Genomic DNA, 15,306 nt, shown 5'->3' with positions numbered 1-15,306 from the left:
ACGTGAGATACATCCTGCATGCTTGTTTATGGCTGTCTTTCTTGCACCTGTAGGATAAACAGTATTCTGTGCTCATACAGACTTTGCTTTGCCAAGTCTTTGGAGCTAAAATGTTTCTCGTCAATACTCTAAATAAACTTTAAATGGCTGGCTCATTTTAGCTGATTTGTTAGCTAGATGCTATTTCAGCTCACACCATATTTGTGTAGGGAAGATACCCAGGAGTAATACAAGCACTAAGTGTAATATATGTGTACTGGTTATATTTTACTTTGTGTTTTCAGATTCCACTTCATCCTGTAATAGACAGTTTGGTACATGATGTTATTAACTTGGCTTTCAAGCACTTTAAATACAAAGAAGGGTAAGGCTCTTTTTCACACAAAAATTCTAAGAAAAATAATTAGTTGCTGAATTTTTTAATTGTAGTAGTTTAAGCAGGATGCTTTCTTAGCCAAGAATTCTTTCTTGTCTCCTGCCTAGGTACCTTGGTCCTAACACTGGAAATATGCACATTGTTGCAGATTTATATGCAGAAGTAATAGGTGTTCTAGCTCAAGCAAAGTAAGTAAAATTGAATACCACACATAATGGAAATCTGAGAAGTTTTGCTTGCTTAGCGTATGAATATTCTGAATTTCTCACTTTCTTAAAAGATAGCGTAGGAATAAATCATTTCAGCTGACTGGCCTTCTGTTTATCCAGGTGTTCTAGAGCATAGAACTCTAGGGAATCGCAGGCCTTCTGCATCTAGTCCAGTGATACTGAAAAAATTCAACTAGACTACAGCAGCATTATTTTTCTTATCTCAGCTATGACGTCTGTGGAAAGCCCAAAGGGCTGAAGAGAGCTATTTTAATAAACCTCTTTTCTATATACTATTTTTCTCTATCTGGGCAAACCTAAAAATGGCTATACTCCAACTTAGCAACGTTTTAAAGTTTCTCTGCAGTTATTTCAGTATAGAACTTAATGCAACTGCTTCTAAATCCTTCACCCTGCACTTCTTAGCACAGTAAAGACAGAAAGTACCTTGTGGAGTCCAGTCTTAAATGTTGAATCTGGAAGCAGACAGATTCAGAAGCTCATGCACCCGATATCATACCGTCATGAAGTTCATGTACTGTCTCATCATACACTTACCACACAAACTAAGCAGAAGAGCAAAATTTACTGCCCCAATATAGATCCGTGTCAGTGATCTCTGTCTCCTGACTTCTTGGTGTTGCTGAGAGCGAGTCTGCTCTGTAAGACCAATCCACTTAACTGAACTTATTTTTTTAGCTTGATGTAGGCAAACCAGTTTGAATTTCTGGAAATCATATGACTTTGAGAGACTTCGGCTAAGGCCTTAGCTGGACTTCTAAACTGGCCGGGTCAAAGGCAAAAGGGGAATTGACCTCTGGATCCGAAGCTTCGAGCTGACTGTCTAAGACAAGATATATCTGTTCTCCATAAATACTGTTTTTCTTCTCCAGTTCTGAAGGGCCTTGCTAAAACGTTGCTACCACTGAAGGGCTTCTTCCTGCCAGCCTATTTTTTTCAGCTCTCCCATGTTCCTTATCAGAGGCGATAACAACAACTTGTTACATGTTACACCTGTGTTATTTTTATGGACAGAGTGTCTCAAAAGACACCTCCAATAGACGCATGAATAAGATCAAAAATGGTCACAGACCACATCATCCTAAATTGTTGTAATTAAAGCTTAAGTGTTACTTTAATGATTATTAGAAAAAACCTGAAGGGAGGAATAGCCTAACCGAATATTTTCATGGTTATCATTTAAGCATTTTCTTCTGAAAACATTGCATGTACTTGCAAGAAAACTATCTTTCATCTTGGATTTTTTAAAAACACGTGAGGGGGTTATTCTACTGATATTGTTAGCTCTTATGCAAAAGAGAGGCGTGGTAAGAAAATAATTGGAAAGATGTGGTTATCCAAGGAGACTAAGATCAGGCTGTACGCTTTGTTGTCTTTTCTGAGTTTTTCAGAAGTGAAAGAAAACATAACAAAAAGAAATCTCTTCACATACTGACCGAAATGGTATTTTACAACTGAGGTTGAATCTTCTTTAGATTTTTCCCCATTTTTATACCTAATAATACACTTCAAATATGACTCTATACTTTTTTTTGTAACTAACCAATGTGAATTCATAGATTTCCTGCTGTAAAGAAGAAGTTCATGGCAGAGTTAAAAGAGTTACGGCATAAAGAACAAAGCCCGTATGTAGTTCAAAGCATTATCAGTCTTATAATGGGAATGAAATTCTTTCGCATTAAGATGTATCCTGTGGAGGACTTTGAAGCTTCTCTTCAGTTTATGCAGGTAAAATTCCTAAGTATATAACTCTGGTGCCCAGACCTTTTAGAATGGGCTTCCCTTCTTCTTTCCTGTAATATTGCAAGAGATTTTCCACGTCATTCCCACATAAATGTTTGTGCAACCACTTTCTGTTTGTTCTGTACCTCAGCATTCCAGTCTCCATTCTCTGGATTGTATCATTCCGTACCAACTTTCCATCAGCCTTATATCCCTAGTCCCTAGATCTCACCCTCCAACAAAAAGAGTTTTGGTTCTGTAGACCCCAGACCTTCCACCCTGCCAGCTGTTCCTTGCCCTATGACCCTGCCTAGCTATGTCTTCCCTAGCTGCTCACTGCCTCCAAAGTGAGCCTTCCACCCTTGACATAGTTGCCAGAGGGGAGAGTAACTTCTGGTGGACAAAAACAGAGAGGAAGAGACAAAGAATTAAGGCAAAAGCTGGATGGGATTTCCCTTGGATGTGTTGTCTCCTTCCACCCCACCCTCACCCCCCTTCTTGTAGGGTGCATTCTGTACCCACCTGGTTTGAGAGCCACTAGTACAGAGCATAGTTTGACTATCATGAATGCTTTAAATTAACAGATTACACTGTTTGTAAAAGGAAAGATTTATTTAGCTGAACCTTTTTATCCTCATTTTCTTTTGGGATCACCCTCATGGATACACGGGTTGTAGCCAGTCATCCAGTAAAATACACATTTTATGTAAGCCTCCACATAAAGATCATCTCATATGGTGTCAACAGAGTAAAAAATCAATGTTAGATGCCCACAAATTAGGATTTGACATTGGAATAAAAATACACATTTGTACAGACACACAGAGTCATTTCTCTAAGTCCTGAACAGGAATCACATTCTATTTCAATTTTGTAATGTGTTTTTGAACCATATTTAACAACATATTTAAAACATATTTAACAACACAGAAACAGCTAATTTTTCTTCTTACCTTACGCTTCATTATATGAACATATCTTAGTATGTGTTGACTTAATATAAGTTATCCAGAGCTGGCGAGATACCAAAGTAGTGTGTGTTCAGCGCACATAACTGTACGAGTGAATGACTTTGTGACACAGCTTTATGGCACAGCACTGCTGGGATCCAGTGTTCACTGGTATTGAAATCAGTGGTAAAGCTCCTGTAGAGTAGACTCAAAATTTGGATGCAAATGGTCTCTACTGCGCTCATGACTACAGTATCTCGGCACCAAATTAACTCTTATATATACTACAGTGCATCATAAGATACACTGTGAGAAAACCAGTTTCGCTCAGTTTGGTGAAATACACTTACAGTTCGATTTTACAGGCGATTTGACTGTTAGAGTGTCTACATTCAGTGCCTCAGCTACAAGCCCTGTCACACCAGCTCTGCTCTAGTAGAGCTGGACACTTCCAAATGGTGAGCTAATCTCAGGAGCAAACTCCAGGAAAGCCAGTCTTCCACCACGGAGTGCAGAAGCAGCCCGGGAAGGCTCTTTGCACAGGGGCTTCAGCCGTGTAGCAGAAATGGCCAGTGACTGAAGCCATGTGGTGTAGAATCCTGATTGCAGCCAGGGAAAATTATGCATGGTCTAACGTGTAAATTGCTCTGCACGCATGCGCAGGAAAAAAGGTCAGTGGGGAACATCCTTGCGATGTCAGTGGCTGTTTGGGCCTTGGACCCAGAGAGGAAGAAGTAAGTGGAGCAACGTGATTTGTCGTCCTCAGAGAAGTCGTACAGAAACACAAGAGTGGGTGGATGCTTATCTCCCCTCCCTCACTTCCTGAGCAGCACAGCTGTCTGGATAGCAGCTTGCTGCATGTTTAGGACAAAAGTACATTTTAACTTTCTGTCTCAGTCCCCCGTTGCAGGCTGGAAATTGTGGTGGTTTGCTCCACAGGTGTCTTCCCTCACATAGCACAGTTCTGTATAGACCCTTAATCTGCAGTGGATCCTAGCAGTGAAATTTATCCAAAATATTTACTAAGATTGTTCCTTCCCTTGGAGTATCTTACCAGGGAAAAATGTTCCTTTTCTCCTCCCAGAGCGTTGTGTAAAGCAGTCCACGTGGGCTGTTACTCCTGCTCCTGAAGGTACGCACAGGGAAGGCAGGTCAGGCCCTAAGTCCAAATCCTTTTCCATGCCCAGAACACCACCAGGCACAGCTGGAATCAGTGGAGAGTTTGTGGATTATCATGGCTGGAGCAACAGATCCTCGATCTTGACTTATGTCCTGCTTTTGTGCTTGCTGCAAAATGCAGATTTGGAAGTTAATAGACAAATGTTTTCTGTGGGATTTGCAAGATAAAAATAGTCACTGACACTTCATGTGCATTCAGCAAACATTCAGAGGTCTCTATTCCAGCTGATATGCAATTTATGTTTCTTGTTTTGTTTTGTTTTAGGAATGTGCACATTATTTCCTTGAAGTTAAAGACAAAGATATCAAGCATGCACTGGCAGGACTGTTTGTTGAAATTCTTGTCCCCGTAGCTGCTGTGAGTTTATTTTTCAGGTTGTTTGCATAATTTCTTGAAATTAGATCAAACAGCTTGTGAAATAGTGTTTTATTAACATGAAATTTTCTTTCAGGCTGTTAAAAATGAAGTGAATGTCCCCTGTCTGAGGAACTTTGTTGAAAGCCTGTATGATACAACACTTGAACTTTCCTCACGAAAGAAGCACTCGTTGGTCAGTAACCCTAAGTAGCAGAGGCTAAAACTCTTTGTCAGAAATATCTCTGAGCAAGACTCTTGGGAAATTCCCAGAATTGGTTGCAAAACTTTTTTCTGCATTAGGCTTTATAACCAATACATTTCTATTTGCAGGGAATGTTATCGTGTTTGCAGAAAATAACCGTGTTTGTTTTATTCAGAATATGGTCAAAATCAGTATGAATCAAGCAGATGTTTTCAGCTTATGGGTCTGCGATTATTAAACGGTTAGGTTTTCTCACACTTGTTATGTGTAAACATTAGGAGGAGAAGAGAAAGAATAGAGTTCACTTCTTGTCAAGCGAGAACAAATGAGGCATGTGGGAACAACTCTTTCACGGGGCTTAAATAATACATTGTAGGAACAAAAACAATGTATAACACATGCCCTTTTAAATGCGTAACTTGGCTACCGTGCAGCTCCCTATTTCATTTTTTTCTTGTGAGATGAACAGTGGCACTGCAGTGTATTTTTGGAAGCATGAGTTGATCTGAATTAAATGAAGATTTGAGTCAGTTTGACGCTGGCCGCCTTAAGCAGTCTGTCCCTCCAACTGGGTCAGCACACGTCAGCACTGCAGCATTAGCTAATCCATTTTGAAGTCTTGGACCTTTTAAGTAAAGAAAGTTGTCGTTCATCCTCCCTCACTCTATGGGAAAGTCAAAAAGACTTCCCTGTTCTCAGCGCTTTCGGCAAATGCTGGTCACTAGCGCTAGTGAATCTGCTGGGAAGACTGCAGGCGTGTGCTTGAGCTCTCTGCCACCGTTACACCAGTCCCAGGGGAGAGTCGGAGCATCCTTTGGGGCGCAGTCCTGAGCCAGTTTGAATTAGTGGGAGTCTTTGGATGGATTTCTGATTTCACTCTGCTTGTGTTTGTGTGGCTCTGTTCCACTCTGCCGAGTTAATAAAACATTATTGAAACTGCAGCAGGGTAAGAGCTTTGCTGTACAGTTTTTACACTAAATAGAACTTCCCCAAACTGGTGGCCGTACTTGCCAAAGTCAATACTACGCGCTTGAGAAAGGATTGCACAGCTGGGGCTTTGTGTTTGATTGCTTGTCTACACATACCACACTGGAGGCTACATAGTTAAAAGTGACAAAATAGAATAGATTCTTGTGAGGGTGTGATTAGAAATACAAACATTGCGAGGAGGAGGGGAAAGGCAAACAGTTGGCAGAAATAGCTGCAGTGCATATTTTCAGGCTTCCAGGAAGAAAGCACACTCTTTAGAGTGCACAGAGGACCTTCCTTTCCAAGATCAGTGTTTTCTGAATCAGTACGCTCACTGTACAGGCAGGATGGGGGCATTCATCTTGCCTCATTTTCTGTCTAAAAGTGTCTCATCTGAGCAAGACATTGAGGTTCTCTTGATAGTGAACGGAGTGAATTAGAAAACTCCAGGAGATGATTTGTATATGCCCTCCTAGCGCTCCTCCTTAGGATGGGTCGTAACAGTCTTGGGATGTTACTAAACTCTGTGATCCTGTCAAGTACTCGGCTATTATAGTCATAATGTTAATATGGTAAGAAATTCTCCCGTGAGAAGACTTCAGTTATCCTCTCCCATATGTATTTTGGGCATGAAGAGTATAAAAATAAAAATGAATGTACATTTGCCATTTGCTCAAGAAACTACATCTAACCAAGCCGTAGACAATTTATATTATATGTTACAGGAACAGAAGCTGGGGGTTTTGGTGTATTGATACTTTGAGCTGTGACTGAAGCTAGAAATTTAATTCTGAGAATGAAGTTTTGAGAATTTTGAGAATCACTGGTTTTTAAGATGAAGTTACCTTATTTTTGACTGATAACTATAAAGTCCTCATTAGGTATATTAACGTGACAACTGAAACAGAAAAGTCTTGCTGAAATAGAAAAGCCAGTTTGCATTTTAGCTTATTTTTTTTTAGTGTAACATTACAAGGTGAGTGTCAAAGTAAGTGTTGGCAGAAACCAGGTTACAGTATTTGAACTCCTATGTTCTGCCCTGCTTCTTTTTGTTTTTCACTACACAAGATGTAAGCACCAGCAGATCCAGACATTGCCTGTATTTTAACACAGTTTTTTAGGGTGTTTGACGTGTCTCTCAGTAAATATAGTGACTGCAGATTTTGAGGAGTAATAGGCATGTGAGCATTCACGAGTCCCAACAGTCTCTGTAGGTTGTGTTGTTATTATCATAAAGTTCAGTTATTTCCATGCTATCGTTTCTCAGTTAACTGACAGAAATTAGCCCTGTGAGTCTGTAAAATTGTGGCCCATCTTTGGATTTATTATACTGCTATAAGCAGGCATTTGGTTGGTTTTAGTTCATCCACCACACATATCTGTAACAGCTTTAGAGAAAGGTTCCTTAACAATGTGTTTACGTTGGCTACCTTGTATTGAACAAAATGGAGGAGTTAGTTAGAACTTTAAGTTTACAGTAGCTCTATTAAGTTACTTTTATGTTGTGTAGACATGCAAATAATACGGTATCGACATCCATTTCCTGTTTAGGCTTTGTACCCTTTGGTAACATGCCTGCTTTGTGTCAGTCAGAAGCAGTTCTTTTTAAACAGATGGCATATTTTCCTCAACAACTGCCTATCCAATCTCAAGGTTAGTATCCTCTGGTTTTAATATTGTATTAAAACTTCCGTATGCACTATTGATCTGTTGCAAATCCATTTTAGGCAAACATGCTGAATTATTGGTATTGTCTGATTTCGTTCATAATTTTATTCCCGACAGTAAAAATTCTTTAGCTGTGCAGATTTTTTCAATAACAAAGTATTCTTGTGCCTAGTTTGAATTTCTACTGTTTCTCTAACTCAAGCCAAGCCCGAGTCAAACAGCTGTGAAACAGGCAAGATTGTTGATGAAAGTTAACTCGAGTGACATCCCAAAACTGACCCAGTATTAACTTGCTTTTTTTTTTCATAAAGGCATTCTCAAACAAAGCACTTGTTATTACTTTATGAGAATGGAACTAGTTGCAGAACACTGCCTGTTTCACTCTGTTAAGTTGCATTAAAAAACCCCGAGCTATTCTAAGTTGTTTCCTCCATATACCCATTCTTATTCCTTTACCATTTGTTGGGTCTTTGAAGTTTAAGACTAACTGTCCACTGCAATCTGCTGTGGTTCCTGGCCAGCACATACTGTTCAATACACATGTGCTACTTAAAGTTACTACTCCTCCACGTTCCTTTTTCTTACACAATAACTCATGTCCCATTCCATGCTTAATGTGGATCCACTGAAAGGGTGGTCCTGTGCCTACCTGAAAAGGCCAATATAAGAAGCACAGTGAAGTGGTTAGCTCAAATGAAGGGCCTCCAAACTGCTATTTGATGAACCAGTGGTTACGAGGCTTCTACAAACAGCACAGGTAAAACACGCAGCCACTTTCTCAGCTCGGAGGCAAACTGTGGAGGGAATCTCTGTTCTCCAAAAGTTGAATTCCCAAGCTTGTCGACAAGGTATATATTACATCCTTTCTTGCTGTTCCTTTCTTGCTGTACTTTGTCTCTGTCTTAATGAAAAAAATTTGTATTGACTCTTTTCATGTGGAGCCTACTGTTGGAATAGCTCTTTCAAAATGTTCATAGTCTGTCCGAAGATTTCTTTCCACCTGTACCTGAATTACTTACTTCTGCTGAAGATGTTGGAACTTTATTTGCCAAAAAAATCAGAAAATAAACATGTTGTTATTGCAACTAATTTTATGGATTTTTATGGGGTTATACAGGCTTTAGAAAAGGTAGCTGCAGCTGTAAGATCTCTGAGGAGCCAGCTGGAAATACAGATTTTTCTGACAAATTATTTGAAAATATAAGTAAAGTTGCTCCTGCCTTACCAATTGAAAATCAAATTGGAATTCACCTTGCCACTTATAATTAATTGACATATACTTCAATTCATAGGGCTCATAGACTAATGTGGTGGCACATTCAATCTTTAGTTTGAGGAGAAGATAAGGTAGCTGAATAAGTGGCTAAACGGGTTGGCCACTCCTTCTCAGTGCAGAGGAAGAGATGCCCTGACCATTGAAGCAATCACTTCACCAGTCAGAGTGGCACCTCAAAGCCCAAACCAAACTCAAGCAGCTGGAAGAGGTAGATCAACCAGGAGGAGAAATCCTTCCATTAGGAGGAGAGTTGTGCGCACCAGGACAGTATATGAGATTCTTGTGTGGGCTCCCATGAATGACCTAATGAATCCAGTTTCTCAAGAGCCTCTACACCCATAGAACATAATATCCTTCCCAAAACCATTAAGGTCAAGCATACACTGGGAAAGCAAAAGGGTTTATTTTAATATAAACTGGCAAATCTGTGATCTTACAGAAACAAACTTTTCTCTGTAATTAATGAAGGAGACTCCTGCCAGGATGTGGGAATATTTGACCCCAGCCGAATTCTGGCCAAAGGGCATTTCGTACTATTCTGTTGAATGTGGTGTAAAAGTTAATAAGTATCCTGGGTTTGGGATGTAACATTTATCGTTAACTAAACTTTATTTACAAAAAACTATTCAAGGCAGGAATTCTATATAGGAGAGAGTCAAAGCACTGTGCTTTATTTAGAGGCAAAGTTTTTCAGTGGGAGCAACAGTTCCTTGTCTCCAAACTACGTGGGACAAGGTGAAGGCTCCAGTACAATTTGAGCTGAGGGTGCAGAACTTACTTTACCAAGAATGGGTCAAACAATGCCTATCTCAGGAATGAATCCATGGGTACCAACACAATATCCTTTGGGCCTGAATGTGCCAGACCTAATGCCATGTTACTGGAAAACAGAAATGAAGAAATTAAAGAAAATGGGCCTCACTCCTGGTAGTCTGGTCGGTCCTCCGCCAATCACAGAAGAAGAGGCAGAGGCATTGAAAAAGAAATTTCTAGAAGAGCAAAAACAACAGATAAAAGCCAGCAGTGCTTATCAGTCAAGGAACAGAGCAGATTCTGTCAGAGCTCAGTCACCAGCTACTCCTATGTTCAAAAGACCCACATCAACTTCAACAAATTCTTCGGCCCCAACAGTGAGTTGGGCAGTGCAGCAGTGGTAAAGGAACCACACCCGGTACCAATACCTGCTGTTGGGAAAGTGAAGGAGGTGTCAGATACATTAGGTCAAATATTCCTTGTCCTAATAGGATTACTGTCTGGGTTTTTCTTGTTGATAAAAATCCTCGAAATACTGAAGAGGCTCAATTGGTGATGGACTCCTCTCGGTTTTCCAAAGGGAGACACACTATGTGCTTTCCAAAGTACTGGGCACCCAGCCACCATGCACTCACACAGATCACAGGCCCATGGACATGCCCATGATTTCCCTGGATGTTTCTCAGGCTTTTTATCATTTATCATACTCCTCTCAGTCCTCCTTCTGCTATACAGCTTGTTGTTTCTGACAGAAAACTGGTCTACTGTTTTTGGAAAGCTCCTATGATACCAGTCTCAGCCCTTATTTCCTCCATCTCTTCTCTACTGCCCTCGCAGCTGAACTATCTCATTGCTGGAATAGTTGGGCTTTTGCTTGTAGAGATTTCTTGCCACACAAGCTCTCGTTACCCTAACTCAGTTAGCCACTGTGTCTGCTGTTTTCTTGAAAGCTTTGTGGTAAGAATAGACTTGATAAACGTACTCCATCACCTGTTGAAGAAATTAAATGCTTAGGACTGAGATTTACAAGGAGTGATATCATGATACCTAATGAAAAATGGGTTGAAAGTAAACAGGTCAATAAACAAATTGATTGTAACAAATGTTGTGATTTTAAAATCCTGCACGTAAACTTTGTCATTCCTTTTAATACTTATTCTAATAATGTACTACAACCATTGTATGCTGCTATAAAAAACAAAAAGGATTTCCAATCTTCTGTTCCATAGAAAGCTTTATTTTATAAAATGTGTTGTCAAGGAGTTAAATGGAAATTGCAACCCAAGGACAGAGTTCCTGTTCCTAAGCTTGTGGCAGATGATATGTTGGAAGTTGGAGCCATGTCCCATATCAACGGCAGGTTGTCTTCTTTCCATTTTGCAGGACCTACACCAATACACATTCAAGAATTGGTGATGGCATTGGCTGCAGTTTCTTTAATCAGACCATGGTCTTTAATCTTTGACTCAACATTTGTCTGCAGACAAAAATTCAGCTCTTTACCGTGGAGGTTTGCACTGTGGGCCAGGCAAATCGTATCTCGGGTCAAAGTATGCTGGACTCCTTCAAAGTTTAACTCAGCAGATGGCCCAAGACACAGGCAGCCATCTGATTGGAATGTATATACTTGCGTCCCACTGAGAAAGCCCTTCAAACTGCCACCAAAACAGAAAACTGTGTATGACCAAAGAGACCCAAAGACAACCTTGTACTAGTTCAAAAGTTTCCAAAAATAAACAGCAATCCAGACAGATAATCCAATTCAGTCCAGCTGATCCCAGATACCATGTTAATTGGGCCAGCCTAACCATCCACAGATTTTTGTCTTTTCACTTTTGAATGTGTACAGTACGTTTATTTGTCTGCTGTGTTCTTCATACCAGGTCTCCACCACAGGGCAACAGCTTTTGAATTGGTAGAATCAACTGAACATGAGGTTTTCTTCTCAGAGTCACATTGAAGTGGTTTTCAAATAGAGATTTTAAATTGTAACATGTATCTAATTTAACTAACTTCATACTTGGGTTTTTCAACAATTTATGTAATACCAGGAGAGGTAGTTCAGATGCATAAGCATCCTGCAGCTACGGGAGTGGGGTACTGGGCAGCTGTGAGGCTGTATATTTTGTAGTGTCATTGTGAAAACTCTGAACCTTGACATCTGTTAAGTGCAGAACTTCTTTTCTAATTTGTGTCTGAAGTTTATTCTTACATTATATATCTCTCTAGAATAAGGACCCAAAAATGGCTCGAGTTGCACTGGAATCTCTGTACCGACTGCTGTGGGTTTACATGATCAGAATTAAATGTGAAAGCAATACAGCTACCCAAAGGTAAGATGCTGTATTTGTAATGACGATCAGCCCTTGCAGAGTGGATGTTGCCAGTGAAGAGCTTTTGCAGTTCTCATTAATTCCTTTGAATCTAACCTATTCCTGTTGTGAAATAAAAACCTCAACTGTACACAACAAAATATTCCCTTTTGTGGCACTGTCAGTTATTCTTCCACCTATTAAAATTACTGTATGAAGCCTTTCTGCTTTGAAAGAACTAAAAAATCGCTCTTTGCCTGGTTAAAGTTAGAAATACTTTTGTAGTGGCATGTCATTGACTGCTTTATTGTTGGTTGTAATGTACTAATGAAATAAAATGATTACACTGAATTTGTAGCAAAGGATCAGAACAAAATACCCTATTACATTTTAATTTCAAAGGAAATACATTCTAGACTTTCTAAATGGAGTAGGATTTCCAACTTACGCTTCATGGGAGGTGAAGGTCTGCAAGGTCCAGCAATGTCTAATGCTTTTTTCCCTTCTTTTACAGTCGACTTATTACTATTGTTACAACACTTTTTCCAAAAGGGTCCCGTGGTGTTGTGCCAAGAGATATGCCCCTAAACATCTTTGTGAAGATAATACAGTTTATTGCCCAGGTATGGGAGAACCATGCATATGTCTTCCCAGCTAATGAATAACTTGTTTTCCTAACAACAATTAACAAATAAGTAAAATTCTATTGTCTGAATTTTTTGCAACCCCATTGTCAGTATCTTTCATCTAGGCAGTGGTACAATTTAAAATTGGGCTGGGACAGACTTCTTTTGAACAACAGGTTTTGATTAACTTCATTCCACTGAAAGTGAATAAAAATGTTCTCACTTCAACTCAAATGTATTTTTTTTCAATTTTTGGTATTGCCAGCAAGTCAGAAAATGCACTTATTGACAGACCCTGACTGTCACTAAAGTTCAAAATAATAAGCCATATTTTGTCCTGATACTGAATCATTCCTACTATATGGGACAATGAGTTGCACTGCTTTTAAAGCAGTAAGTCAGAGGAAAACCAGTTCAGCGTGTAGTTGACACGTTTAGTTTTCATCGGTTCAAATGGGAATTGCTAAAATAAACTAACCTTCAGTGCTGGAAGTTTTGTCTCTTTTATTACTTAAATTCAGAAAACATTCCCATTGAGCAAAGCGCTTAAGCACATACTTAAAGTCTCTGAATAGGAATGAATTAAACAGATGCTTAAAATCTTCCCTGAACTGTGCCATCTGTGAACGGCTCCTTTTATATAAAATACTGTGTTGGTACCATAATTACCACAGTTTAAATGAAATAATTAAAAGCTTTATTTCCAAAATGGATCATTTCCTATTTAAATGCTACAAATTTTTGAGTTTGTCAACATACAGCAGTGTTGAGAGCTTAGATCTGAGAATATGTTCTGCATACTTCTGAAAATCTGTTTTTCCATATATTTAAATACATCCTGAATAAACTGGTTCTCAACATTCTATTGTCTTAAAGAAAATAAGTAGCAGAAGTGTGTAGCTTAATAATTTGCAATATTTTTACTATTTTAGGAACGTTTAGATTTTGCAATGAAAGAAATTATCTTTGACTTCCTTTGTGTTGGAAAACCAGCAAAAGCTTTCAGTCTCAACCCTGAGGTATGATTTACATCTGCATTTTTTTTTTTGAGTTAATATATATTGTATTGTGTTACATTTACTTTCTGGTTACATTCTAAGAATGCATCCACCTTTGTCCAGTTTATGGGCTAAATATCGAACTTGATTTATTGGTAAAATACATCTGTGGACTTTAGTCTGTGAAATGTCACACTGCTTATGCCTATCTCATGATTGTTCAGTGGAGATTATCAAATGTGATGTAGTGCAAATGTACAAAGCAAAAAGATAAATAAAACTATTGATCGCAGTATCTCCGTATCACCCTGCTGTTATTCTATGCAGTGCCTTAAACTACCTTAATATAAAAATAAATTTTCAGTGACAATTTCAACGATTTTCAAAACAGTTTTACTGAAAAAGGGACATGATGCCAGAAGAACTGAAGATGAAAAAAAAGAAAAAACTAATAAAGTTTTATCACTGTGACTGGTAAAGCCCCACTAGCATTAGTATAATATGTCAGCTTCCTCATGCTTCCCCTAGAGAAAGCAATTATAAATTTGAAAAACTTAAAATAAAAATCAAAATAAAAGTGGCAAAATAATGAAAAATTCTCTTGAAAATAATGTATGTGCTTATAATTTTGCAAAAATTTTCATTTGAAAATTAAGAATAAACACATGAAAAGTAAAAAGCAATTGTGATCATCTCATAAAATATGTCCATATTAATCTTCCAGTATTAAACAGTCATTCACTAAGATTTTAAAATAGAATGAGTTACATTACCGAAATTATATTCGATAGAAGAAAATATTTGGAAAAGTAGATTAAACTTTTTACTGTCAAAAGCAGCAGAGGTAAAAGGAAAGCTTTACTTTGAGCACAGCTTTCGCCCTTTCTTCAACGGAGTAAAGACAAACGAAACGGAATTCTTGAGCAAGCAGTTCCCACCACGTTCTGGGTCAGTCACCTGCAGTATCGACTGAGGAAGGTTCTGCAGAGGACGTTGTGTATTAGCATTGCATGAAGCCGAGCTTGTAGGGAATGGACATAGTCCTTACCTGCTTGATGATTCAACATCTGAAATTTTACTGTTTCTCAACAATGTAGGTCTGAAAACAGTGAAATAATAGGGCTACTTTTTGATGTACACATAGACTTCAGCATTCTAACAAAATACCCATAATCTATGTAAATGCAACTCTGGGACACTGAAAGTAGGACAGCCTCTGAGGTTTTGGAATACGTTCCTGGAAAGTTGAAACATTCTGGTCTTTCAGTTGTTGCAATGCAAAGTTTTCCTCTGGTGAGTTCCCTGGAGACGTTCAAGTCACTTAGCCTCATCTTTCTGGAGTTTTCACATTGCAGTTTCAGTGCTGAGCACCATTCCAGACGTTTCACACAGTATGGTCAACCCTGGGGCCTTTCAAGACAGTTATTGATCTTTTTTCATAATGACCACATAGGACATTTATGTTTAACTGAAGGTCCAGTTAAGATGTATTACTAAACTCAAGGTCAATTCCATGTGTTTTGTCCTGAAGATAAAGAGATAATGTGATAATGAAAATACTTCGAAAAAGTTTTGAGAGGAGGGAGCGCTGGTCAACGTGCCGATATGAATTCACAATTTATTTCATGGGCATTCTTTGTAAAATGTATCAGACTAGTCAATGTAGTGGAGATACGGAAAAAATGCC

General features: G+C 38.8%; 1 protein-coding gene across 2 annotated transcripts in view; it reads left to right on the top strand.

The window, feature by feature from the left end:
* Window positions 1-15,306, top strand: part of FRY (FRY microtubule binding protein) — a 192,352-nt gene that overhangs the window by 68,303 nt on the left and 108,743 nt on the right. For both annotated transcript variants that reach the window (XM_082498322.1, XM_082498323.1), the window contains exons 6-14: window positions 285-364; window positions 484-564; window positions 2,166-2,334; window positions 4,723-4,815; window positions 4,910-5,008; window positions 7,538-7,639; window positions 11,913-12,016; window positions 12,510-12,618; window positions 13,554-13,640. In XM_082498322.1, the coding sequence (XP_082354448.1) occupies window positions 285-364; window positions 484-564; window positions 2,166-2,334; window positions 4,723-4,815; window positions 4,910-5,008; window positions 7,538-7,639; window positions 11,913-12,016; window positions 12,510-12,618; window positions 13,554-13,640 (924 nt within the window). The remainder of the gene's footprint in view (window positions 1-284; window positions 365-483; window positions 565-2,165; window positions 2,335-4,722; window positions 4,816-4,909; window positions 5,009-7,537; window positions 7,640-11,912; window positions 12,017-12,509; window positions 12,619-13,553; window positions 13,641-15,306) is intronic.

Source organism: Vanellus vanellus (genome assembly GCF_965231255.1).
Source record: "Vanellus vanellus genome assembly, chromosome: 1".
NCBI classification, from domain to species: domain Eukaryota; kingdom Metazoa; phylum Chordata; class Aves; order Charadriiformes; family Charadriidae; genus Vanellus; species Vanellus vanellus.
Note: the sequence above shows the minus strand (reverse complement) of the source record. Positions and strands in the feature narration are given on the sequence as shown.